Source organism: Barbus barbus, assembly GCF_936440315.1.
Source record: "Barbus barbus genome assembly, chromosome: 2".
Lineage (NCBI taxonomy): Eukaryota > Metazoa > Chordata > Actinopteri > Cypriniformes > Cyprinidae > Barbus > Barbus barbus.
In genome coordinates this window covers 23,250,727-23,278,662 of record NC_136730.1, presented here as the reverse complement: position 1 = coordinate 23,278,662, position 27,936 = coordinate 23,250,727, and the positions used below count along the sequence as shown (strand labels likewise).

The 27,936-nt window shown below is 39.3% G+C and overlaps 3 protein-coding genes across 3 annotated transcripts; 1 reads left to right on the top strand and 2 right to left on the bottom strand.

Moving 5' to 3' along the window:
- Window positions 1-71: 71 nt before the first annotated feature.
- LOC306877331 (apelin receptor B-like) lies at window positions 72-3,028 on the top strand. Its single transcript, XM_079429049.1, has 2 exons — window positions 72-345; window positions 1,130-3,028. The coding sequence occupies exon 2, from the start codon at window positions 1,349-1,351 to the stop codon at window positions 2,573-2,575; it is 1,227 nt and encodes a 408-aa protein (XP_079285175.1). The 5' UTR covers window positions 72-345; window positions 1,130-1,348; the 3' UTR covers window positions 2,576-3,028.
- Window positions 3,029-3,571: 543 nt separating this feature from the next.
- LOC306877284 (26S proteasome regulatory subunit 6A-B-like) lies at window positions 3,572-8,995 on the bottom strand. The gene is made up of 11 exons (XM_079428962.1): window positions 8,847-8,995; window positions 8,260-8,340; window positions 8,041-8,166; window positions 7,809-7,913; window positions 7,619-7,681; window positions 7,359-7,496; window positions 7,132-7,275; window positions 5,243-5,488; window positions 5,021-5,166; window positions 4,571-4,652; window positions 3,572-4,214 (listed from the first exon to the last, which is right to left on the bottom strand). The coding sequence occupies exons 1-11, from the start codon at window positions 8,955-8,957 to the stop codon at window positions 4,104-4,106; spliced, it is 1,353 nt and encodes a 450-aa protein (XP_079285088.1). The 5' UTR covers window positions 8,958-8,995; the 3' UTR covers window positions 3,572-4,103.
- Window positions 8,996-10,130: 1,135 nt separating this feature from the next.
- Window positions 10,131-16,311, bottom strand: LOC306877346 (mitochondrial carrier homolog 2-like). The gene is made up of 13 exons (XM_079429067.1): window positions 16,005-16,311; window positions 14,866-14,950; window positions 14,623-14,729; window positions 14,288-14,311; window positions 14,081-14,137; window positions 13,797-13,854; window positions 13,639-13,690; window positions 13,508-13,567; window positions 13,162-13,255; window positions 12,898-12,945; window positions 12,241-12,308; window positions 11,899-11,974; window positions 10,131-11,438 (listed from the first exon to the last, which is right to left on the bottom strand). The coding sequence occupies exons 1-13, from the start codon at window positions 16,089-16,091 to the stop codon at window positions 11,352-11,354; spliced, it is 903 nt and encodes a 300-aa protein (XP_079285193.1). The 5' UTR covers window positions 16,092-16,311; the 3' UTR covers window positions 10,131-11,351.
- Window positions 16,312-27,936: the final 11,625 nt, after the last annotated feature.

Below are 27,936 nucleotides of genomic sequence, written 5' to 3'. Positions count from 1 at the left end.
TTACTCAGTCTGTTTAAGAGCAGAGGGACTGTTTGGAGATCTCACAAAACTGCTACGGGGTGGTCCTATGAGAGAGGAGGAGGACAGAACAGAAAAGGGAATGGACACAAAGAGAAGATGGTCTTTAAAGAGCAGACACTTCCCAGTAGGTGAGACACGGAAAGAAGCATTCAACTCTGGGAGAGGTGAGCTGAGAGGGACATCAAGAGAAAACCATGGATACATAGTAATTTGTGCCCTCCTTTTAAAAAGATCATCTAAAAACAGAGTGAGACCAACCACAGAGAAGAGAACACTGAGCACAATCATTAACAGAAGCAGAGGGAAACTCTTAAGGAAAAACAGGTATGAGATTATTTGATTCATGGTGGATGTCCATCTGAGGTGTGACAGAGAAGCATTGCTTTAGTGGGATAGCTTTTATTAGTTTTTCTTATATATGTAGTATGTAAATCATTCGATTAATACACAAAAAAATAATTAAATGTTTTTTTTTTTTATATTGCAGAATTATTACTGGAAGTGCATGTGTTTACTAATATAGATGAGTTATGTCCAAATATAACATACTTGGCAAAAAAATAAATAAAATCACTGTTTGTATTTAAATAAGCAAATACTTCTAATTCTGGCACATTATATGTTTGACAAAAGTTCTTTTACCCCTACCTGATGCAGTGTGTAGCTTATTTGTTAAACAACCACATCAGAAGTATCCCATAGTTATATTTCAAGATTACAATGCCAAGATCCATCAGGCTCAAATTGTGAATAGACTTGAGAAGAGACTTTAACCTTACTGAAAGACTCTGGGATATGCTGAAATAGACTTTACAGAGCGGTTTGATTATCCCACTGTCGATACAAGATCTCAGCCAAATAAATATGTAACCTTTGATGGAAATAATTGTTGAAACAATCCCACAACGAATGCAGAGCGTAATCAAAGCTGAAGGCGATCCAGCAAAATATTACCATTTGTTTTTGGTCAGGCAGTGTATAAGCTGGTTATTTAGGGGTTGAGAATGTATATGATACAACCAGAAATAATATGAGAAGTCCTTTCTCATCTGTTTTTATAGCACAGCTTCCAATAACCTTTTTTTCTTTTGTCTGTGATATCCCACAGAAATTGAAGACGACAGAGGAGGAAGGAAGTGTCACTGACTCTTCCAACTATCGTGGGAAATTCCCAAATATAGAATCCAGGGGAAAGACAACTGCTCCATCATCGTTCTTTTTCCAAACCATTCTTCCCCTCTCAAGATCTTAAAAAGAAACTCAGTTCCCTTTCCTGTTCATGTCATTCACCTTCTCTCTTCACTAGGTGCAAGTGTGTGTCTCTCAGATGTCCGGGTCTCTGCCCTTCCCTTCACCCTCGCCCTATCCCTCTTGTGACTACAGAGAATGGTCTGCAACCTGGGTACTGATTCCAAGTGTGTACCTCCTGGTGTTTGTCGTGGGCTCCCTGGGTAACGGCTTGGTGCTATGGGTGTACCTGGACCGCCGAGCGAGGGGCCGCAGGAGGGTTGGAAACGGTTCCAAATCTTCCCAGACCACCGATCCACCCCCTTGTCCCTCCCCTCCATCTTCTCGTACAGTAACAGAGTCTTTAATAGCCAGTCTAGCATTGGCTGACCTGGCCTTTGTCATGACCCTGCCGTTGTGGGCGGCATACACAGCGCTGGGCTACCACTGGCCCTTTGGGCATGTTCTGTGTCAGGTGAGCAGTTACATTGTGGCACTGAACATGTATGCAAGCGTGTTTTCTCTGACTGGGCTCAGCGTGGAGCGTTACTGCGTCATCTCACGAATACGTGGCAACGGCTCAAAGCAGGGACGGTCAACCACTCGCGCCAAGTGGATTGTAGGTAGCGTGTGGCTAGCGGCTGGAATCCTGGCACTTCCTGCTCTGCTTCTGCGGACTGTAAGAGATGTGGATTTGGAAGATGGAGATGATGGTGATGGACAGGACAGATACGTGTCCTCCTGCTTGTGTGACATGGACTACTCCAGCTTGATCTCAAATGATCTGGACCCAGCAGCTTCGGAGCAGGCGGAGCTGATGTGGTCAGCAGCTTTGGGGTTAAAATCAACTCTGCTTGGCTTCCTGTTACCTCTTGTAGTGCTGCTGCTCTGCTATGGCTGGCTAGGGCGGCTTCTTTCTCGACACTTCAGCCTAGGCCCACGTCCTGATCATACACGCCAACGCAGGCTTCTCCGTATCATCATCACCCTTGTTCTGGCCTTCTTCCTCTGCTGGCTTCCCTTCCACACCAATAAGACACTCTCCGCTATGGTGGAACTGGGCATTCTTCCCTTTTCCTGCAGTTTCGACCAGTGGCTGGTGGCGGTCCATCCATACTCCATCTGTCTGGGCTACGTGAACAGCTGTTTAAACCCTCTGCTGTACGCTTGCTGTGATCCGGCTTTCCGGCAGCACTGCAGTGGTCTGCTTGTGTGCGTATGGGTCAAATGCAGAGGTCAGAAGGGAGGAGAGGAGAATGAACACCACAAAAGTTCACCAATACCATCTGGGACACATGAAGTGACAGTTAGTAAAGAAGAGCAATGAAGAGAGATTAATTTGGTTGACTGTGACAGCTGAACTGTTTCTGTGGAAAATTCTAAGAGGACTGTGAGAATCAGATTATTCTTTCCATTCATCTGTTAGATTTAGCATGAACTTCACCCCCTCAAGAAAAAAAAGATGCCAACATAGTGTGGGAACTGATATACAGACAGGATCCAGTGAAGGTTTTCCCATGACATTATGCCTGAAGAGTGAAGAGGAGCTTACAAGTTGTAGATGAAATAGAGCTGCATCTCCCAACCTTATGATGCAATTCAGACTGTTTACGCAGAGTGGGCATGTTGTTGAATTATGAACCACTTAAGTATGATATTAGACCTTATGTGCAATCATTTTTTGTAACCAAACTTTGAGAGCCTGTTTAGCCCTATCAGTGATTTCAGGATCAGCAGGCATGTATTTTTGTATTTATGAATGTACATTTTTAAAATAAAATTTGAAAAAAAAGTTGAAAACTTTCTTCAAACCCAACAACGTAGATTGATTCCTACAAAAGGTATATACACATCAGCACTATCAAAATCAGCAGCATTCCCAGGTTAACAAAAGTACACTTCTATACTTAAAGTGTACTTTTTTTCCTCACACTAATTTTCTAATTAATATACTAAAAATTATTCTTTAGTACCTAAGATAAAAACTTAAGATCAACTAAGTGTACTCAACTGTGCTATTTTGGGACACCATGAATATGAACTTCACAAGTTCGCCCATCCAGCCCTGAAGGTTAATGGTAAACAAACTTGGCTTGCTATCCCGAGGCTCGGATTGAGTGCCGAGTTCAACTCCCCCATTACGGTATTGCCTAGAGGGAGAAAAACATAAATAGAGGAGGAGATGGGGAGGGATGCCGGAAGAATTGACGCTGGGACAGTGCAATGAGAGCTGCTTATATAGGCTCTTAATGATGATTGACAGGACTGAATAATTAGGCTCCTCCCGAACCTATGTTTGGAACTTCATTAAAATGCGCATTTAATATACTATTTCTGTATTTAAAAAAAAAATGTATTTAATCACCACTTGTAGTACACGAGTATACTAGTGTATGAAAGATGGGTTAAAAAGTGTACTACAAGTGGTAACTTTAAGTGGTTTGTAAACAGTCACTTTTGCAATTACATTTGACATTTGTGGTGCAAAATTACACAAATGGAAGAGCTTGATTACAAAATTAGGATTATTCACTATTGGTTTTCCCATCACTATTAATAAAACAGGAACATATATGAAGAAACAACACTTGACACCTTCATAGAAAAAAGCACAAATAATGGAAAAAAGGTTTGTGCTTTAATGAACTGAAAGACAAACTTAAAGGTTAACTGAAAAATATTCTGTAAATCATCACTGTGAGGCAGTCCAATCTGACTTTGGTTGAGCTGTCTCCAACAGAACCAGGTGATTACTCAGAACAGTAATGGATCCCAGTAACACAGGTTTACAGGTGTACCTGATCCTACAGTTGGACCACTTTCACACTCCCATACACACACAGTCCTCTACTGGGCTAAGCATAGTACTGCAGATTGGCTTTCTTCTTCGCCTGCACCTCCAGAATGCCCTCCATATAGTCCTCATGGTTAAGTTCAGTGGCCCCACGGCGCAGAGCAATCATGCCCTAATAAACAAAAGCAAACAATACACATTTAGGTACCATGCAATAACAACAATCAGGAGCAATGACTATTCCCATAAGAAAAAACCCAAGTGTTTAAGTGAAGCATTAAAGTATGTAATTTCGATTCAATTTGCAAATAAACAAAATCTCTTTTTGTCAGGTATCGTCTGACAGGTATCTTGCATTAAAGCATGTGAATGACTGAAGTACTTTTTTAGTACACATGTGCCCCTTTTTGGAATCAAACTTGTCACAAATGACATTCAAGGGCCTTAACCACAATGTAAATACCACCTCAAAAAAGAGATACTAGCAGTAAAGGTAAATTAATTTAAGGTTGCAAAGATCATACTTACAGCTTCAACACAAACTGCTTTACATTGAGCTCCATTGAAGTCATCAGTACAGCGTGCCAATTCTTCATAGTTCACATCAGGACTATAGCACACAAAGTCAAAGATACAGTCATGAAATAAATGGTGGGAGAGAACATAATGCAAATTTTTGTGATGGAGGACTATTCAAATTTGTATAGCAGTTGAACTTCAGTTTTACAGATACAATAGACAAATGACTCATGCAATCCAATAAAACATTAAATAAGCTATGAAAGCTGTTGTTTTGTTGCTTTAACTTCACATCTTGCCCACAAAAACTGTACTCTACCACTGCAAATGTCTCATCAGTTGATGTGCAAAAATACAAAATGACCATTTAAAAGCAAATGCCCAACTTAACAATAAAACATATTAACTCAGAACAACACCCAGGACCAGCTGAGACCCAAAAGAACAAATTTTACATACCAGACATTCATCTTGCGTGAGTGGATCTGCATAATGCGAGCACGAGCTTCCTCGTTGGGCATGGGGAACTCAATCTTACGATCCAGACGTCCCGAACGCAGCAAAGCTGGGTCAAGGATGTCCACCCTGTTAGTGGCAGCAATCACCTTGGGGGGAAAATAAAAAACTTGACAGGGCTGACAGGTCCACAATTATGACAAGCATATGGGCTCAAGTGTGTACCTTCACTTGCATGTTGGGCTGGAAGCCGTCTAACTGATTGAGGAGCTCCAGCATGGTCCTCTGCACCTCTCTGTCTCCAGCCTTCTCACTGTCAAAACGCTTGGTGCCGATAGCATCCAGCTCATCAATGAAGATGATGGAGGGAGCTTTCTCCTTGGCAAGAGCAAATGCATCACGTACCAGTTTGGCACCATCACCTATAAACATCTGCACCAGCTGAGGGCCAGCCAACTTCAAAAATGTTGCCTGAGAAAGGACAGTAAAAGAATAATTCAAGATAAAGTTTAATGCATCAACACAAATGTAGTGCAGGAGTGTCAAACTCAATTTCTACTTGGGTAAAATGTGCATTATTTAATTATAATATAATAAAATATAATACAAATTTAAATCCTCATAATAAGGGGTAGTTTACTTTTTTTTCAAAACGGCACCAGATTCACTGAACATTTTCTAAATTCACTGATTGTATATGTCAAAGGGTTAATAACTGCAAATTGCAAAGGATGCAATTAAAATAAATCAAAAAATGCGTTTCAGAGTGAAGCACTGTGTTCTTAGATGTTTACAGTATTTGGGTCGCTTGTAACCTGCATTTGGAAATTAATATGCAACCCATACTTGTAATGAGAAATACTTATAAATCGGCTGTTGTAAATAAATGAAAAGCTTTAAGGGTCCCTGCAGTTTTGCATCAAAAAGAGTTTGATGGTTTAATGTTCGAAAATGATGAAATTAGCCATTTTTGTACTGATAATTGTACTTAGGGCTGGGCGATATGGGCAAAAAAAATTATCACGATCATTTTTTTCATATCAGTCCATATCGATAATTATCACGATAATTGTCCAATCTTTATTTCTTTTAGTTTAAAGCCAGGTTTTTACTCCAAAGTGAAGTTGTAGAAACCAGACCATTAATTTTCCTTAAAATAAATATCCAACTAGAAAAATAAATTTCTTAATTTCTGCATGTTCTAATGAGTGATATTGTTTCAAATCAAGAAACAGGTTTGGGTTGTCAGATAATATTAATAATAACACTTTTTTTTTTGTCTCTTAAAAATGCACATTTGATAGTAGCTTGAGTTAGAATGCAGAGGCAAATTTTTGTTCATTATCAAAATCCGTAACAATAAAAAAAAAATTGTAGCAATCTCAGTTTTATATGGTTAAATTTATTCTGACCAAGTTTTTTTTATTAAGCATTGGTCTTCCATAGTAGCATGCATTTAAATCGTGATAAACAGTTAAAAACCATACATTTAGCACCTCAATACCATGGTAAAAAATATGGTTTTTAGGTAGCCTATTGTTTGAAAAACAGTAGTCTAAACACATTCAGTATAAATGCACATATGCTATATAGTTTAAATCACAAATACATACTATAATTATACACCATTACTCCTGTAATAAAATTAAATGTGAATATCCCACATTTCTGCCACAATACCATGGTGCAGCGAGTGTTACTACAGTAAATCCATGGTAAATGATGGCTATGTGTAGATTGAAAAGCCTTCTGACTGTCTCGTTGCACAGTGTTTCTCCTGTTTGGCTTTAAACTAGTTTAGATCACAGAGTCATCTGTGTCATCCGTGTGGCACGCTTCAAATGAGTCGCGCCGTTTCGTTTCACGTTTGGTACATAAACATTATATCGAACATTTATCAAACTCTTCATATCGTTTTATCGAGGAAAATGATATTGCGATAATTATCGTTATTGAATTATCGCCCAGCCCTAATTGTATTGTTTTTGTTCAGTTAAATATTACAACAGTAAGCAATAGCAATCACAAAAAAGTAATAAAACATCAGAATGTGACCCCCCCCAAATCATGCAGCCCTAGCACTTATGTTTCTCTCTCGCTCAGACACACTGTACCTTGGTTTGGGCTGCACAGGCTCTGGCCAGTAGGGTCTTTCCTGTGCCTGGTGGTCCGTACATCAGAACTCCCTTTGGTGGCTGGATCCCCAGATTCTCAAACTTCTCTTTGTGGTTCATGGGCAGAACAATTGCCTCCACCAGCTGCAAAGAGCAAAGCAGTGAGCTCAGAAATAAGTCAACTAACATTCTGTCTACAATACTGTCATTGTGAGAAACTTCAATACCTCTTGAATCTGTTTGTCAAGACCACCAATGTCACTGTACTGCTCTGTAGGCCTCTCATCCACTTCCATGGCCTTAACTCTGGAGTCATACTCTGTGGGTAGAGTCTCCAAAATCAGGTAAGAGTCTTTATTCACACCCTGTGAACAGTAGCAGATGCAAATTCAACACATTTCAAAGCAAAAGAGACATTTCAAAAAACATTACTTAAGGTTGTGAATATCCTGAACTAATTTGTCAAGGGAAATTAATTCTCACTAACCACAAGATCACCAGGCTTCAGTTTCTCAGCATCCACCAAACCAATCACAGGCAGGAAATAGGTCTGCAATTATAGTACCATGTCATACACTATAGAACCATTAAGATAAAGTTACATGAATCAGTATCAGAACGAAAAGCATAATGGAAATTCATGGCCACACAATAACAATGCTGCATAATTGACTCACCTGCCGGGTGGAGGTTTTGATGACGGCACACTTGCCCTTCCTCTGCGAGTCCAGATCAATGTTGGCTCCATCCTCCTCTTGGTCATTAGGATCTACATCTAGCAGCTTCCATTCAAACACACAACACATACAAACTTTAAATCCCCTACACAAACTAGATGCAGACAAAAAAAGCTCCTTATGACAGTCTGACACATTAAATAATATGTCTAGAGGAAAGGAGACATTTTACCTCTATGACGTTGGAGACGAGGTAGGGCAGAGTCTTGTTCACTTTTATTTTCTCTGTGTTTTCCTTGATCTTGTCTTTCATGGCTTGCAGCTCATGAGTGACACGCAGAACCTCACTCTTCATGATCTGCAATCATAAACACCATAATGAGGCACAGAACTGCATGAAGACACTGAAAACAATCATCTGCACACTCAATGTGAATTATACAACAGCTACCTTAATCTCACTGTCCAAAAGACGAGTCCTCTGAACAATCTCTTCAGTGGACATCTTGAGGACTTCTTCGCCGATGCCATCCTATAAAATATAACGGAGGATGTTTGAATACAAGTTGTCTGTTTTCAAGTCTTTCAGCCTCATAAACGTCAGGTTTCCTGTATAGTTCCTATACTTAAACAACAGCTCCTGATTAAACTTAATGTGAGCAGCAGGAAACCTCAGTTACCATGATCACCATTAGCTCACCCTGCTAACGTTATCCTAGCAAGCTACAATCACACGTTTACTAAAGATGTATTGCGATCTTTTAGTAATTTTAGACCGAATTAAAATGTGGAGTTGTTCTGTCATTATCTACCACGATGAATGATGTATGGGTGAATGCTCACACTTATAAAGAATGATTGAAGCACAGTGAAATTCACTGTGTCATGCTATGCTCTTCCCTCAGAAAGCCATCAGACCCAAACCCAGCGCTCAAACATCATTTAAACACACCACTCCTGATACATATTTCTGCACGTGTACAATATTTACTAGTTTTGGAAAATAGTATAGAACCACGGAAAAAACATATAACAGACCTCCACTTCATCCCAAACTGATCTGTCATTCAGCGACGACATCTTGAAATGTTGTTTCTGCTTTCTCTTCTTCTTGTGGACTTTGTTTTGGGGTTTGGCAAACCTGCTCATTGTGCATTACCGCCACCAATTGGACAAGAGTGTAGAGTGCCAAATTAAAGGAAAACTGTTAATTACGTAACAGTGTATGCTTATATTATATTAAAATTCTTTAATCTAAATATGTGGTTTTGAGATTTTTTTTTAAAACCATTGTGTATTTTTGTTTATCCCTGGACACTAGGAAGGACATTTTTTAATGTGAGGTGACGTTTTCTTCATCAAATAGCAGCACATGTTCAATACTGTCATACATAGTCCTGTTTCATGTTTTCCTATTCTGGATAAAGAACAATTTAAACCAGTTATTATTGTGTGGGTTTTCCCTTTAACTCCTGTCTTGCTTAGTAGGCCTAGCCCACATGAGTATCAACATGTAGATCATCAGCTTTGGACTCCCACATGTGCAGGTACTCACTCGAATCATTAAAAAAAAAAAAAAAAAAAAGTCATATTCTGTAATTTAAGCAAGGATTTCATAAACTATATTTGGTTGTGATATAGACTGCCCACTTTTTAATCTGAGTGTATTACCACATTCAATGACCGACCTTCCTCTGCCCATTCAAGGGCTAAAGATAACTAATTCTGTTGTAAAAACAACTTGTTATAAAAACTTGTAAAAACAAATTATATGTCCTCTTCTTTACGATGACTTTTAATTTTGGGATATATATTGATGAAGCTTTATGACTTGACCAACATTGCATTCTGGTCATTATTAAATGAAATGCTAGAAATGCTGAAGGAGAGGATGAAAATCACCTTTCCGTACTCTCCATACTCTAATAGTATTTAGTACAAATAGTACTGTATAACATCTGTTTAAAATTACATCTACTGAGATGTAAAAAAAAAATACTGAGTGCTTCTTTAGCAAATTAATATGTTATAGCTGGTGGCAGTCGTGGCCTAATGGTTAGAGAGTCGGACTCATAACCCAAAGGTCTCAGGTCCAGCAGTAATTGTAGGTGGGGGGAGTGAATGTACAGCGCTCTCTTCCACCCTCAATACCACGACTGATAACCCCCAACTGCTCCCGAGGCGCTGCAGCATAAATGGCTGCCCACTGCCCCGGGTGTGTGTTCACGGCACTGACCTATATATTATTATCTATTATAGATCAGTGGTTCACAGTGTGGGTGCACTTTGGATGGGATAAATGCAGAGCACAAATTCCAAGTTTGGGTTAACATACTTGGCCACGTCACGTCACTTTAATGTGGTAACATCAGAGTCATTTACATTACATTATAATACATAACTGTAGACGGGACACTTAAACATTAAGCGTAGCTTTGGTTGGTACTAATAATTTGAATGCATATTTTTATCTTTTCGAAAACATATCATCAAACAAAACTGGCAGACACCGCTACTGCAGACCCCTGGTTTAAAAATCCATAGTGGTTCACACAACCCTATATAATAAATACATTTTCATACTTTCTTGCTTGCACCATATGTAAATAATATAGACACTATTCAGTTCTTGTTAAACTGTATTTCATTTACTTTGCTCTCCAGACAATGACAAATTTGAAAGTGAAGAACAATGTTACAGCTAGTTCCTGAAATGATTCTTTATGTATAGCACCCATCTGTTGTGCAGATGATGGACGACTAAGACACAAAGACCAAAACAAGCATTCTCGCATTTATTTGTGTCAATTACAGCTTAATTAGAAATAAAAATCTCAACTGATTGTGACTGGACCGGAGCTCTGATGGAGATGCAGTGGGAAATTGCTCTCCACAACACACACTATTCTAACTCCCTCACTGATATGAAGCCACAGAGGCTCTTATCTGTCAAAATCACCAGGGTGGAGGTAAAGCTTAAAGTTATGCAAAACACATCTGGTAGACATCAGACAGACAGACAATGCAGTGGTATAAGGTGTTGAATAACATTCCTCTCACATGTACACACACAACGCAGTCTACTATTAACAGGGTAGAGAAATTCATGTTTGTCAGTCAGTCAGTGCATGAACCAGTAGAGACAACAGCAGGTGTATTATTACCGTTTTACTGACAAGCATTATGGTCAAGCACAAAAAAACAGATGTAAGGGGCCTGTACTGGACTCAGGCACAGATGGTCCAGAGCACCCTCAAGTGCTCCACTGAAGTTATACTGTGGTTTGTTTAACATGGTCATGTATACAAATCCCTGGGTATTAAAATAAAGCTCTTTATGTTTCATAATTTCAAATCAAATCACAATGTAGTGAAAACAATATACTGATAAAATTAACAGTAATAATCCTGGAGGCTGATGCTGACTGATTACCAAAAAAAGTTTGTCATCTTAAACAAGTGCATACAAAGAATTAGGAGTCCAACTTTGTGGGCCAGCTCAGTTACATTATTATAATTTTAGACTATGCTGATAGCTTCCCATTCAAAAAAATCTCTTCTGCTCAATGGCATACGTCTTCCCTGCAGGCAATTTTCTGAAGAACAGACTGTTGCCTCTGCTCATGTTGCCCTGAGAGACACAAGAAGAGAAGAGGGAATCAGAATTATATTTTCTGACAGTTTCTTCAAATGTTACCCATTGCTAAAAGACGTCATCCCTAATAATGAAATGTCTTTGTGAGTCATTGACAATTTTTTTTTTCTGTTGCTCAACATGTTCTGTCAATCATCCAGTTTAACACATTAACTTGTTTGAATGACAAGAGAAACATCTTGATACTGAGCAACAGGAAGAAAAAAAACATCCAGATGACTAGAATAAAATACTTTCCGTTTTTATGCAGTCATGCTGGTAAACTCATTATTACAGTAATGTGCTGCTTTAATTCTATTAGTCTTTTAATTCGGTTAGCCTATTCAAATTCCAATTAATATTAGAATTCATCAGCGGAAGAACTAAGACATTCAAGAAACGTTAACAAAATTAAAATCCCCATTCCCAGTAACTTATATCAATAAAAATTGCTCACCTCTCGGCTCAGGTGACTCCAGCAGTGGAGCCAGTTGGGATAAACGGCAGCGTAAGGTGGCAGACCTCCAGCCAGCCTGGGTCAGATCAGGAGAAACATTACTTCCAACAATACCTCCATTAGTTTTAAATATTTTAGGACATACAGGTAGCCTACATGCTAGTACATGTCATTTTTTGGGAAAGGGGAAGAAGGTGAATAAATGAACTTCAGGCATAGAACTTGATCATTTGAAAGGGGTGAACAAGTTTAAGATTACAAGCTTCTCATTAAGTTAAGAAACCAGGTCTCATGTAATGCCATTCATAAATGCTTCCACTAGAGTCACACAACATCCCTTACCCACAGTTATTTACTGCCATCAGGTTGGACACCAATACAAATGGATACGTCAGCATACTTGCAAAAAACTGAGCAACGATGAAAAAGATACAAGAACAAAAGGTAAATACATTAGAATGAGATCAAAGGCACAACTTAGTCAAACAAAACAACCCCCTGCATACATATTTACAATAGTTGCCACTGGCTGATACATTTTTTATTGTACTTGTCAGACACACACACACACACAAATATACATAAATCAAAACATATCTCTCTGGCTTTTTTCTAAATCAAGATCTGTCTTGTTTTGTTTTACTTCTATGTATATATTTATTTTTAATTTAGATGTTATTTTTTATTGTTACAATTATATTACTATTTTTATTAATACAATTAAGACATGTAGAAACTATCTGAAAAGTCCCAATTTCTTCAGCTTTTTAAGAATACACATACATTTGTAATATCATCTGAAAGCATAAGAGCTAGACACATCAGCCAGTGAAGTTGTTGTTTTTTTATTATAGAACATTAATAATTACAACTGAAATGTGGCAACCATGTTTTAACAAAAATATATAAAAGCATGTTATTTTAAACCGAAATTACAGGTTGGTGGTGAGTGCTTGAGACACTATTCGTTATTTAATGTTTCTGTAAAAAATGACTTACCCCAGTCACAGCTTGAGAGCAGTTTTTGATCTCTCCTGTATGACTCGTCTGAGACAGGTACAACAGGACAATCAACTCAATACATAACATGCAACTACAACTGACACAAATGTAGAATTGTTGTTCTAGCAAAACAGTATGCAATGATGAATCAGTAAATACTGAAAGATTAAAAGTATCTCACATACATAAAATTAAATTTGGTTCCAATTTAGGGTCAAGATGTTTTGTTGTTTGTACATAAGTTTGTGTGTGTTTACGTACCGAGTCATCTATAGCATATGTGTTTATAAAGTGAGCAAGCATGTTGCAGATCCACAGGGAAAGTACATCACCCAGTAGACGAGGAATGAGGCCACTGTGGGTTGACAAAACACATAAATGCTGAAGGTAAAGACACAAAGAGTTGTATAATGGACTGACAGCATTCATGAAAGTATTTATTTAGCACTTAAAATTACTGGTAGACTAGTAAGGTTGACTGATTTTTTTTTCACATATATGCATTTTTAACAAGGTGCCATACATTAAAAACAGTACAACTTTTAAAAATGCATCATGAGGCAAACTATAGATTACCTCATTTGAAAATATATAATTGTGCACTTACGCAAAAAACCCCAGGATTCCATCTTCTCTGTAGATGGTAACTATGGAGTCAAAGACACCACTGGAAAGAACAAAAAATTATTAAATGTGCAAAACGGAGAAGGAAATACAACTGAAAAGAAAACAACTAACCTGTACTTGGCTTCTCTACCAATAAACTGGACCATGCATCTGAGTGTGATCACTGGGAAGGGGGAAAAAAAAAACAAACAAAAAAAAACAGGTGACATTCATAGAAAAGTGAGATTCAAATCACAAAACCTGTTTTTTATTGTATTGACTGTATTTACCATGAAAAGGGTGTGTGACAATTGTAGCACATGAGCGTGCAATCATCTCTTTAGTGGTCTGAAAGGACAATAAAAAATAAAAAAAAGAGGGGAAGAAACATCAAAAACACAAAATATTTAACATTTCAGTAAACAATAACTGGTGCAAACATGAAAGTCTGTTTGCAAATATTTTCTACTTGTGTCATTCAGTCACATCAGACTCATGACTATGTAAACAAACAGGTTTTGACTGACATACAAGGTATGGAAACTAGTCCAAAATTCTGCTTTAAGCATCTCACCTCATTTACTACATGTTGCAGAGAACCATCTTCTGCTTTCTGACTGCTTCCCAACACCTGAGAAGGTGAAGAGATGAGATACGTGCTATTATATCATCTAACGTGTGTAACTAACTGCAGCAATTTCACTCAAAGTAAAAAAAAAAAAAAAAGGAAATATAAATGGATTCAAGCACTAAAATAACACCTCTGAAAACATGTTCCTACCTCAATTTTTTCCTCCTGGCATTTCTGTGGGTTATAACAAAAGGTTAGAGCCATTTAAAATAGAGTATAAATAACCTCTGCTTAGCTGTGCCCAGCCAGATAAACACAAAAGTCACATTGCAACAGTCTGAACACTGCAACATACAGCCAGCAACACCCTGCACAAATCTAAAGACTGGAAAAGATAACATGGAAACACAGAGGAAAAACTGGGCATCATACACCAAACAACTAAGGATTACACACAACCAGACTTTTAGAACAAAACAAACTCACTCAGAAGCATGCACATTTCTTAACAAAACAAAGAAATCTCTGAACCGTGTATACTGTACCTGCAAGACTCTACTGTGAACAATGGTGCCAATGGTCCCAGCACAAAGCCTAGAGGTGAGACCCTTAAACAGGCCTGATTTCCCATCGATCTTGACGATGTGTTTGGCTAAATGAAACAAATGTAAGTCTAGGAACTGCATGCATTTTCCAGAATTCTTAAATCAAATTAAATATCAAATGAAGACTTAAATTAATGGCTATGGACGCAAAAAAAGAAGCAATCCGTTCCCTGATAATCTTACCATATGCAAAAAGCCCTGGAAGCTGATACACCTGTCGACCAAACAGATTTCTTCCTAGAGTAGGAGGAAGAGGTTCATGTCCAACCTATATTTGCAAAGATACAAATATGTTAGTTCACCAGTAAAAACAGGTGAACGTGACAAATTGATACACAATACATTTTATTGTACCTCTAAACAAAAACAAAACATGTAGGCACACCATTCCCTCTTGTTGTACTGTTATATTATTAATATCGGTTATATACAATATCTGACTTGGAAGAAAGAAACAATCAAAATAATACATTTTATATTATTGCTATACAGTGAAAAACTGTGTGGTAATATATCAGATTTAAACAGTTAAATCCTGAGTGAGTATAAATATCATTTAGCTTACAGAAGTAAAGCTGATTCAATTTATTTTCACTTCTACACACATCAATGTTTTATGCGTGTGTACACACACACACATACACATCACAATACCCTGCATTAACCTTAATCAATATCCCGAAAGACAGCGGACACTGGTGTATAAATGCTGTTTGTACTGTTTTCAGTGGGCTTATAATGCATTAACATAGCACGACTTGTAAGTATATTGACAAAAACTGCCATAAAAATTACACCTGACAGACCTAACAGGCTGACCTTTAGACCAGGGCTGTCCAAACTCGGTCCTGGAGGGCCGGCGTCCTGCAGAGTTTAGCTCCAACCCTAATTAAACACACCTGAAGCAGCTAATCAAGCTCTTACAAGGCATACTAGAAGCTTCCAGGCAGGTGTGTTGAGGCAAGATGGAGCTAAACTCTGTAGGACACCGGCCCTCCAGGACCGAGTTTGGACAGCCCTGTTTTAGACCATTAACTCACACAGACCAGATAGACAGCGGTCAACAACCCTGCTAGTACAGCTAACTACCCCATGACGATGAACATAGACGCCTTTATCCCTGTAAACAAATGTACTCCACACAACGAAGCCCATGTCTCAAAAGGACACACTGCAATATGTATTAACTCAGTTAACGTTACTGTTCATAAACGACCTGGCTAACGTTTATCAACATGTTATCAAAAGTACACGACAACAGCTCGTGTGCAGGCGTCAACGAGCTACTGCTCTAATATTTGCGTGTATTGTGTGAATCCTACCTGAACTAAAACCTTGATGTACATAAGAGGGTGGGAAAGGATTGTTAATCCAGACCCAAGGAGGACTTGGCCACATGTGTCCGCCATTACCAAGACGATACGAAACGAAACGTCACGTCCCCCTCCTTGACAGAGAAGGTCCGTCGGTTTAACACGCAAAACTGTGTTGCCAGATCTCGCTAAAAACTCCCTAATAACATTAGCCTAACTAATCTAAGGCTAAAATAACCCATAACCCTCAAAAAAAAAAAAAAAAATAGGCGATCTCAGTTTTGTGCTGCCGATATTTGCTTGATTTCGTTCGTCTGATGCCATAATTAGAGCATTTCATTTTACAAACAAATTAAAATGTTTCACAAACAGCATACAACTGGTTTAACATTACTAGCTACAACCATCTAAATCACACACACCTCTGGGTAAAGATAGATAGAAATGAACTCGAGCCGCAGGTGGGGATAATTGACAAATGTTATTAAGCTTTCTTGTACTACATGGGCAAAGTAAGCCCTAATAAATGACTTTATTCTAGAAAGAATAATAAAAACAATGGCTACAAATTGCCACCCACGATTGTCTATATTTATAGGCTAATTGATAAAAACCAAGAACAATGTTGATTATAGAAAACCGGACATGGCAACATGGGCTCATCACGTGATGAGGTACCGACACAGGTCACCTGATTGGGGGCGTTTTCTCCAATCTCCGGCAGGTGGCGCTCTCTTACATCATGTTAACAGCTGTATGCAGGAGTCTGGGGCCCTCTGCTGATTTGCTGGATTTCCTACTCGTTGAAGTTGAAGTCAAATTTAAGTATTTTATGAACAAAATATTACAGGCCAATGTTCTTAAAGGACAGTGCAGTTTGTCATTTAGCCTAAATGAGAGTTGTTTGAGATATTTGTAGGGTGTCAGTCCAGGTCTAGGACATACAGAGAGTTCCTCGGGGACAGGGGCTCAAATGTTAACAAAAAAGGCACCTTTATTCATTTAAATTTAACAATTATAGTAAAATTTTATATGCCATGCCTACTTATAAAAATAAAGTCCTCCGCGCGCTCTTGAACTTGAACTGCTTACACTTTACACAATAGGCCTGCTGTTGGCACTTGGGCTTCTTTTAACCAACTATAGTTTCATCAAATGTTTAAAGGTATATCAATATGCAGTATGTAAATAATAGTAATTATAATAGTAAAAAACATTACTTATAATTAATTACCAGACCCTGGCTACATAGTTTTCAACCAAATTATGAATAAAACCATACCGCTCCACTTCACATTGTCCAATGAAATTTGAGCACACAACCTAGCAACGCAATGTCTCAGACTGACAGATATGAGTGGGTATTTTCCGAGTTTTGAGCCATTCGCTACTGTTTTGTACACGTTGTCATAATTCATATCCATGTTGTTTTATTGACCACGATATAACTGTAAACAATTGTTGATAGAGGGGTACTTTTGGTTAGTTTAGGAAAAAGGGGAGGGGCTTGGTCCAGGTAAGGCTGCCCGGAGGTGACTCTGTGTCTGTCCCAAAGTCTGCGTAAAGAGGCAATGCTGCATAAATATGAAACTAAAATATGACCCACCTCAACTAATCTAACTAATTTGTTCTGGACCGGAGTGCAGCGCATCAGCTGGTTAGCTTGTTACTCACGTTTCTATTTGTGCCTATTATTGCTTTTTTTTTCTCGCTCCGTTTTTCACGAGTTCATCAAACAACATTGTTAAGTGGTAAGTTAATTTGGTATCATTCATCAGTCATGGTGAGTAATGGCTTCTTCTCCTGCTATTGTTGTTTGCACTTCAGGTCACATGTATAGTTTATCTCTCTCTGTCGGCGATGAGGGATTCACATGTGATAAATGCAGGTAAATAGTAATGGTAAATAGGCTGACAGAGAAGGTTTCAGAATTAGAGACACGCATCCAAACTTTAGTTGAGGATAGTAAGAATGTGAGGGCTGTAGATACTGCTTTGGATACGACTAGCTCAGGGAGTCCTTTACATTGTTCGGTTCCGGTTGAGCCCGTGCAGCAGGGCAGCTGGGTGACTGTAAGGCGGCCTAGTCGCGGGTCAAAACACCGCTCTTCTGTTCCGATCAGACCATCAAACAGCTTCTCCCCACTCAGTGACGCACCCACTGAGAAACCTGATGAAATTGCTCTAGTTATTGGGGATTTTATTGTACAGAACGTGAAAATAGAGATAACAGCCACCATAGTCCAATGTTTACCGGGAGCCAGAGCACCTGACATCTTGGCAAATTTAAAAGTGCTGGCTAATGCTAAACGTAAATTCAGTAAGATTGTGTAAGAATCTATAGTCTGCCTCGACCCAGTTTCCACTCCGCAATATGTTTGATCATGCTCATTTCCCAAAATGGCTTAATTATTATAGAGAATAGGGAGGTCGGCAGTTGTGTTGCATTTGGGATGATCACATCCTGAGTAAATGGCCACCAATTGTAGAATGGGAGCGGGTGTGGGACACTGAGAACAACCTCCCACACGGAAATAACCTATATAAACATATATGTTTTAATATAGGTTTTGATATATGTTTTTAATATATGTGACATATATAAAATTGGCCGTTTTCCTATAATATATGTACATATATGCACATATATGTACACATATATGCATACATATATGTACACATATACGTGCATACATGTACCTATATAGGTACATATATGCATGTATATATATGTGTGCATATATGCACCTATATGTTTACCTATATATTAGTAAAATTATTAAAATCCATAGCTGCTAGACAACATAAATAAAAGCCCAAAATATGTGGATATAAAGAAGCAATACAGGAGACCTATATGGCCTTTATATGCACACATATGCACCTCAATTTTGCCTATATAATAATAATAATAATAATTCATTACATTTATATAGCGCTTTTCTAAGCACTCAAAGTGCTCTACATTGTGAGGGGTGGTGTCTCCTCGTCCACATGTTATCATATATGTGCATATATACTGCATATAGGTTTCATATATGCGCATATATCCTCATATAGGTTCTTTCCATGTGGGCTCAGACAAAGGGGTGTCAGAACTTAATTAACAAACAGACTACAGCTGTTGCAACATGAGCAACTTCATTTACACGAAGGGTAGTAAACTGGAAATGTATAAAAGGTTAGAACTTATGATGTTCTGGATTCATTCCGACTCTGTTGAACCCAAGGTACTACATGTACTTTGTCACTGCTATGCTGCAATAAATTTCTTCATCAAGATCTTCAAAGTCCTCTTCACTTTTTCTTACATTGGCGAGCCACCCAGCGAGGGTTTTCCAAAAAAAAAATCGGGGAAAGGTAAGAAAAGCGGGTTCTTTCTTATATGCTGTTTTTGTCAGGGAACCCCCTCATTTAAAAAAAAATCTAGAAAAGAGAATTTTTAGGACAGAAGTTGATACTGGTTTAGTCAGTATCAACAGGAGGAGTTTTTAAGCCTATTCTTTACAAATTCTGTTTAAGATTCTAACGGAACTGAATCAACCATTAGAATCTTAGAAGCAGTGTGGTGGCAGAGTTGTATTGGAATTGTTGTTTCTAAAGTAACTGAAACAGAGTTGTACGTTTCTAACGTAATTGAAACTGACTGTGAAGTTGTGATAGTTCTGATGAAATGCTAAAGTAACTGAATTGACCCAACACAGTGTGGTCACAGAATTATTTCATAACTGTTGTGTGTAGTGTCGATTTGCCCGACGTACTGTGGCTAAGTAAACTGTTTTAAAAATATAACATAAACCCGAAGTAGTGTGGGTGTCCGACGTACTGTGACAGTGTTGCATTTTTAACAGTTTAGTGTAGTGAAGTTTAAGGCCCGACGGAGTGTGGCCGTGTGCAAAGAAGTGAAAATGTTGGTTTAGAAGCCCGACATAGTGTGGCTGTTTTATTCATTTGCGTCCAAAGCACAGGCGCTGTGAATAATTAGACTAACAGGTATCTAAAAGTAAATAGATAATGTTCAGTCAGTGGAGGAAAAGAAGCCTATTGAATGGCTGAAGACAATTTTTTTAAGATTGTGAAAATGGAAGAGCTTATAGTTAAACACATCGCTAAGCACAGCTCAGTGGGAATGTTTGATGGGATAGAGAAAGCAGACGACCCCTACGAGTGGGCTCTGTCTCAATTCAAAAATTGTCACAAAATGCATAAAAACAAAGAGGGAAAAGTTGCAAATTCACTTCAAGCTCTTTTTGCCTCATACAAGGTAACTAAGAAAAGATTAGAAGAAATGAAAGCTGCAGAATCTAGACAACCAGTTGCTGCCTTTGGCAGGAGAGAATGTTCTAGATTATCTAATGGTTTCCATCAGACACCATGGAGATTTGAAAGAGTAAATTCAGAAGGTGTTACTCTCTGTTATGCATGTGGAAAGGAAGGTCACATAGCAAGGCATTGTTTGGAGAAAAGTAGGAAAGATCAGGAAGTGTTTTGTTTTGCTTGTGGAAGGATGGGACACATGGCAAGGCAGTGTCATTTTCACACAAAAGAAGGATGGGCTACCGTGATTTGTTTAAGAAGATATGCAGTTTAGAAACTCAGTTGGCACTGTTGAAAGGAAATAAGGAAGAAGCCATTCACACCTTACCAGACACAGCACTGCATGAACAACATGACTGTAGTTCAGTCACAAGCAGATGCTGATGTGAACTGGAGAAATGGTTTTATGATAGTATTATATTTTAGAAAAATATGTTTACTATCAAAAAGGGGGTGATTCTTTATAATTTATAAGAAATGTGTTAATGGCATTGATATTTAAATATAATGTATGAGAAATTATTTAATTGCATTCTGTGATTAAATTTCTGTAACAATGATGTTTTAAATGTGAAAAGATTCTTGTGGGCGAAAGGGGGGCAACCATTTCTTTTTGATCTTGTTTCAGGTATAAGCATTGAGATGTTTGCTTGAAAGGTGTAACCTCCAGGAGAATGATGATTCGGTCATCTGAAGGACAAAAAGGCCAGCAGAACTAGTGGAGCCAGGGGACTTCCACAAGAAAAAGACTTCTTAAAGAACAGAGTGATCATCAGAACCAGAAATCCAGAGATTTCCAGACCTACAAGATTCAGAACTCCAAGCCAAAAAGATTTAGAAACACTGAGACCCACCATGGGATGGATGGGCCTGATGGAACTTCACAAACTGCAACAACAGCAATGACTGCTTCTTCTTGAAGGACTTTTTCAATGTGAAAAGAATAAAAAATGGAAAAGAGTAACAAGGAGAGATCGAACCATTTCAGAGACTATGGACAGCAGTCGTTCCACCAAGATGGAAAACGAGTGGGCAAAGGACATACCCACACAAAGAAATGTATAAAGACACAGACTCACTGCACATGACACTAGAAAGACACAAATATATGCATACTCAAATACAGGATTGTCTATTGAATACACACATGTGGACAAAGGATGTTCACATTGATAAAAGGCACAGAACACACGTGAAGAAAACAGCAAACACACACACACACACACACACACGCACACACACACACACACACGTTGCCTGCTGATTGATGTTTTTGCTCCTTTGGCTTTTGGCTATGTTTGTACTGTCATAATGTTTAGTACATTTAGAAAATTCCTTTTGCTGTTGTGGTTCTCAAGTGCTCCTCTCCCAAACCCAAAAAAATGTGTGTGTGTAATTTTGCCAAATTTGAGAAAAGTCTCTATGATAAATTTTGCCTGATTGGATGGAGAGATCACCAGTGTGCATGAGGTGATGACCCAATGACGGGTAAGATTTTCCTTTGGCCAGAGGGGGACAACCTTAGACAGGGCTTCACCGCCGCTGGGCACCTATACCCAGGAAGGGAGGTGTAATCTGTGTAAGGGAGTGGATGTGATGCTTCTTTTGGGCCAAGAGCATCAAAGAGGGGACTGTAAGAATATATGGTCTGCCTCGACCCAGCTTCCACTCCGCAATATGTTTGATCATGCTCGTTTCCCCAAATGGCTTAATTATTATAGAGAATAGGGAGGGCCGCAGTTGTGTTGCATTTGGGATGATCACATCCTGAGGAAATGGCCACCAATTGTAGAATGGGAGCGGGTGTGGGACACTGAGAACCACCTCAGACAAAGGGGTGTCAGAACTTAATTAACAAACAGACTACAGCTGTTGCAACATGAGCAACTTCATTTACACGAAGGGTAATAAACTGGAAATGTATAAAAGGTTTGAACTAATGATGTTCTGGGTTCATTCCGACTCTGTTGAACCCAAGGTACTACATGTACTTTGTCACTGCTATGCTGCAATAAACTACTTCATCAAGATCTTCAAAGTCCTCTTCACTTTTTCTTACAATTGTTATCCACGTCGGCGCTAATGATGTTCGACTTCGCCAGTCAGAGATCACTAAAAATAATGTTAAAGAGGTGTGTGAACTTGCAAGTACGATGTCAGACACTGTAATATGCTCTGGTCCGCTCCCTGCTTACTGGGGTGATGAGATTCATAGCAGACTGCTGTCACTCAATGGCTAGATGTCTAAGTGGTGCCCGCAGAATAACATAGACTTGTTATTCTGCTAAATGGCGACATACTGGACAGCGTACTACATCTGCATAATTACCAGCTGATCAGAGCAGATCGGGATGCGGAATCAATGGGGAAATCGCGTGGCAGCGGGACGTGCTTTTACATCAATGAGAGGTGGTGTACAGATGTAACTGTTAAAGAAGATGTGCTGTTCAGATCTAGAAACGCTATTCATTAACTGCATGCCGTTCTATTCGCCGCGGGAGTTCTGCTCGTTCATTCTCGTGAGTGTTTACATTCCACCACAAGCGCACGTGAGCACAGCTTTACAGAAACTCGCTGATCTGATCATAGACACAGAACAACAACACCCGGACTCTGTTTTAATCATTCTTGGGGACTTTAATAAAGCAAATCTCTCCCGTGAACTGCCAAAATACAGACAGCACATCACATGTCCCACCAGAGACAGTAATATATTGGATCATTGTTACTCAACAATAAAGGACGCATATCACTCGGTTCCACGAGCAGCTTTAGGACTCTCTGATCCCTGTTTGGTTCATCTTATTCCGACCTACAGGCAGAAACTTAAATCTGCAAAGCCTGTATTAAGATCTGTTAAAAGATGGACTAATGAAACAGAGCGGCATCTACAAGCCTGTTTCTCTCTCACTGATTGGTCTGTTTTTGAAGCCGCTGCCATCGATCTGGACGAGCTCACAGAGACTGTAACATCTTATATCAGTTTCTGTGAGGATATGTGCATTCCTAACAGCACTCATCTAATCTACAACAATGACAAACCACGGTTCACTGCAAAACTCAGACAGCTCCGTCAGGCCAAAGAAGATGCTTACAGAAAGGGGGATAAAGTCTTGTACAAACAGGCCAAATACACACTGGAAAAGGAGATCAGAGTGGCAAAGAGGAATTATTCTGACAAGCTAAGGAAAAAGTTATCTTCCAGTGATCCTGCTTCAGTGTGGAAAGAAATAAAGGATATCACCAGTTACAAGTCACCATCCCCCAGCACTCTGGAGAATCAACACCTGGCAGACGACTTGAACGAGTTTTATTGTCGTTTTGAAAAATCACCCCACACCTGCCCTGAACACCTCTCCACACAACCATTAACACCTCCAGCAACCCTCCTCTCCCCCACACCTACAATTCAAATCAGCGAAGAAGATGTGTTCCAGGTCTTCAGGAAGAACAAAAGAAGGAAAGCACCAGGCCCAGACGGTGTGTCACCAGCCTGTCTGAAAATCTGTGCTGACCAGCTGGCCCCATCTTCACACAGATCTTCAACAGATCACTGGAACTGTGTGAAATCCCCTCATGCTTCAAACGGTCCACCATCATCCCCGTCCCAAAGAAACCCAAAATTACTGGACTTAATGACTACAGACCTGTGGCCCTAACGTCTGTAGCCATGAAATCATTTGAAAAACTGGTTTTGGCTTATCTGAAGGACATCACTGGTCCCTTACTGGACCCCCTGCCGTTTGCCTACAGAGCAAACAGGTCTGTGGATGATGCAGTCAACATGGGACTGCACTTCATCCTGAAGCATCTGGACAGACCAGGGACTTATGTGAGGATCCTGTTTGTGGACTTCAGCTCCGCTTTTAACACCATCATCACGGAAACCCTTCAGAATAAACTAACCCAGCTCTCCGTCCCCACCTCTTGTCTGTCAGTGGATCAACAGCTTCCTGACAGACAGACAGCAGTTAGTAAAGCTTGGTAAATTCACATCCAGCACTCATACCATCAGCACTGGAGCTCCTCAGGGCTGCGTAGTGCAGTGGGCTCTCTCCACTGCTCTTCTCCCTCTATACCAACGACTGCACATCTAAAGACCCCTCTGTCAAGCTCCTGAAGTTTGCAGACAACACCACACTGATCGGCCTCATCCAGGACGGTGACGAGTCTGCTTACAGACAGGAGGTTAAGGAGCTGGTTGTCTGGTGCAGTCTTAACAACCTGGAGCTTAACACGCTCAAAACTGTGGATATGATTGTGGACTTCCGGAGAAACCCCCCTGCTCTCCTCCCACTCACCATCATGAACAGCACTGTGACTACAGTGGAGTCATTCAGATTCCTGGGCACCACCATCTCCCAGGACCTGAAGTGGGATATTCACATAGACTCAATTGTCAGAAAGGCCCAGCAGAGGTTGTACTTGCTTCGCCAGCTGAGGAAGTTCAGCCTGCCACAGGAGTTGCTGAAACAGTTCTACTCCGCCATCATTGAATCCATCCTCTGCACTTCAATAACTGTCTGGTTCAGCTCAGCTACCAAATCTGACCTCAGAAGACTACGGAGAGTAGTCCGGACTGCTGAGCGAATCATTGGTACAACCCTCTCCACTCTCCAAGAGCTGTACTTATCCAGAGTGAGCAAAAGGGTTGGTAAAATCACTCTGGACCCCTCACATCCAGCACACTCCCTCTTTGAACTGTTACCGTCTGGTCGACGTTACAGAGCTCTGAGCACCAGAACAACCAGACACAGGAACAAATTCTTCCCTCAGGCAATCCATCTCATGAACACTCAACAATAAATGTGGAACACACAACTATAATACATTATCCATTCACCATACTCACTTATTTTATTTTTATTTTCTAATTTCTAATTTGCACATACTTGACCTGTACATACATAGTTGTCTATATTATATATTGTGTTTTTGCTGCTTTGTACATTGCCTATTTGGATATTTGTATATTATTCTTTTATTATCTGTGTCCTGTCCTGTTGCTGTCTTTCTATCGCACTGTGGAGCTTCTGTCACTACAACAAATTCCTTGTATGTGTAAACATACTTGGCCAATAAAGCTCATTCTGATTCTGATCATAGACAATTGGACAAGTTTTTGGGGCAGACCTGACCTGTTGAAAAAAGATGGTGTTCATCCCTCCTGGCGTGGTGCCGCTCTTCTCTCTAGAAATATGACACATAGTCTTAGAGTTCGTACTTGACTAACTGGGGCCCAGGTCAGGAAGCAGACAGACTGACTAAACCGATTGTCTGCTGGCCGCCTCACATCACAGAATCTAGCTAATTCTCAGCACATAGAGACTCTTTCACCTAGATATCACATTATAGAGACTGTGTCTGTTCCCCGAACTAGAAAATACAGAAAACGTCCAAACCAAATTAAGAGTAGCAATTTAATTGATGTTCAACAAATAAAAAATGTTTACAATACAGAGAAACAATTGATAAAGCTTGGCTTACTGAATATCAGGTCCCTTTCTACAAAAGCACTTTTTGTAAATGATTTGATCAATGATAATAATCTAGATTTGCTCTGTTTGACAGAGACATGGTTAAAACCAGATAAATACATTACTTTAAATGAGTCCACCCCCAAAGATTACTGCTATAAAAATGAGCCACGTCCAAAAGGTAAAGGGGGAGGTGTTGCTACAATTTATAGCAATATTCGCAGTATTTCTCAGAGGGCAGGCTTTAAGTATAACTCATTTGAAGTTATGGTGCTGCGTATAACATTATCTAGAGAAACACGTGTTAGTGATAAATCTCCTGTGATGTTTGTACTGGCTACTGTATACTGTATACAATTCCATTCATTCTCTACTATAGGAGAGGAAGAATTGTATAAATTTGTTAAATCATCTAAACCAACAACATGTATGTTAGACCCCATCTAAACTACTAAAAGAGCTGCTTCCAGAAGGTCATAGATCCTCATCACTGTCATTAGGATATGTCCCCAAAACCTTCAAATTGGCTGTTATTAAGCCTCTCATTAAAAAACCACAACTTGACTCCAAAGATCTAGTTAATTACAGACAAATCTCAAATCTCCCTTTTCTGTCAAAGATACTAGAAAAGGTAGTATCCTCGCAATTATATTCCTTCTTAGAGAAAAATAGTATTTGTGAGGAATTCCAGTCAGGATTTAGACCGTATCATAGTACTGAGACTGCTCTCATTAGAGTTACAAATTACCTGCTTCTATCATCTGATCGTGGTTGTATCTCTTTTAACTGAATTTTACTGGATCATAGCGCTGCGTTCGTCACTATCGACCACAACATTCCTTTAAATAGACTAGAAGACTTTGTTGGCATTAGTGGAAGTGCATTAGCATGGTTCAAATCGTACTTATTTGAACGCCATCAGTTCGTAGCAGTGAATGAAGAGGTATCATATCGATCACAAGTGCAGTATGGAGTACCTCAAGCCTCAGTACTAGGGCCTTTACTTTTCACGCTTTACATGTTACCCTTGGGAGATATTATCAGGAGACATGGTGTTAGCTTTCACTCTTATGCTGATGATACTCAGCTCTATATTTCTTCGCGGCCCAGTGAAACACACCAAATTGAGAAACAAACGGAATGCATAGTCGATATAAAAAACTGGATGACGAGTAACTTCTTACTGCTAAATTCTTAAAAAACAGAGGTGTTAATTATCAGACCTAAAACCCCCACATGTAATAACATACAACACTATCTAACACTTGACGGCTGCTCTGTCAATTCTTCTTCATCAGTTAGGAACCTAGATGTGTTGTTTGATAGCAATTTTTCATTTGAAAGCCATGTTTCTAGCATCTGTAAAACTGTGTTTTTCCATCTCAAAAACATATCTAAATTGCGACCTATGCTCTCAACGTCAAATGCAGAAATACTAATTCATGCGTTTAAGACCTCAAGGTTAGACTATTGTAATGCTTTATTGGGTGGTTGTTCTGCACGCTTGATCAATAAATTACAGTTGGTCCAAAATGCAGCAGCTAGAGTCCTTACTAGAACCAGGAAGTACGACCATATTAGCCCGGTTCTGTCAACACTGCATTGGCTCCCTATCAAACATCGTATAGATTTTAAAATCGTGTTAATTACTTATAAAGCCCTGAATGGCTTAGCTCCTCAGTACTTGAGCAAGCTCTTATCACATTATAGTCCTCCACGTCTGCTGCGTTCTCAAAACTCTGGCCATTTGATAATACCTAGAATATCAAAATCGACTGCGGGCGGTAGATCCTTTTCCTATTTAGCACCCAAACTCTGGAACAATCTACCTAATACTGTTTTGGAGGCAGACACACTCTGTCAGTTTAAATCTAGATTAAAAACACATTTCTTTAACCTGGTTTACACATAACACACTAATACACTTCTATTATTCAAATCCGTTAAAGGATTGTTAGGCTGCATTAATTAGATCAACCGGAACCGGGGACACTCTCCATAACACATGATGTACTCATTACATCATAAGAAGAATGGCATCTACGCTAATATTTGTCTGTTTCTATTCTGTTTCTCAGTCCGTGTCCGGATCAGATGGTGGATCAGCGGCAGGAGATGATGTATGTGGCCCTGATCATCGGCGGAGGC

Coding starts and splice junctions, on each gene's coding strand:
- LOC306877346 (XM_079429067.1), bottom strand. CDS start 16,091: ATGGCGGACACATGTGGCCAAGTCCTCCTTGGGTCTGGATTAACAATC. Junction 13,855..14,080: donor TGCAACATGTAGTAAATGAG/GTGAGATGCTTA, acceptor TTGTCCTTTCAG/ACCACTAAAGAGATGATTGC. Junction 13,256..13,507: donor GGAATCCTGGGGTTTTTTGC/GTAAGTGCACAA, acceptor GTCAACCCACAG/TGGCCTCATTCCTCGTCTAC.
- LOC306877284 (XM_079428962.1), bottom strand. CDS start 8,957: ATGAGCAGGTTTGCCAAACCCCAAAACAAAGTCCACAAGAAGAAGAGA. Junction 8,167..8,259: donor TTTTGGACAGTGAGATTAAG/GTAGCTGTTGTA, acceptor TTATGATTGCAG/ATCATGAAGAGTGAGGTTCT. Junction 7,497..7,618: donor TGAAGCCTGGTGATCTTGTG/GTTAGTGAGAAT, acceptor TACTGTTCACAG/GGTGTGAATAAAGACTCTTA.
- LOC306877331 (XM_079429049.1), top strand. CDS start 1,349: ATGTCCGGGTCTCTGCCCTTCCCTTCACCCTCGCCCTATCCCTCTTGT.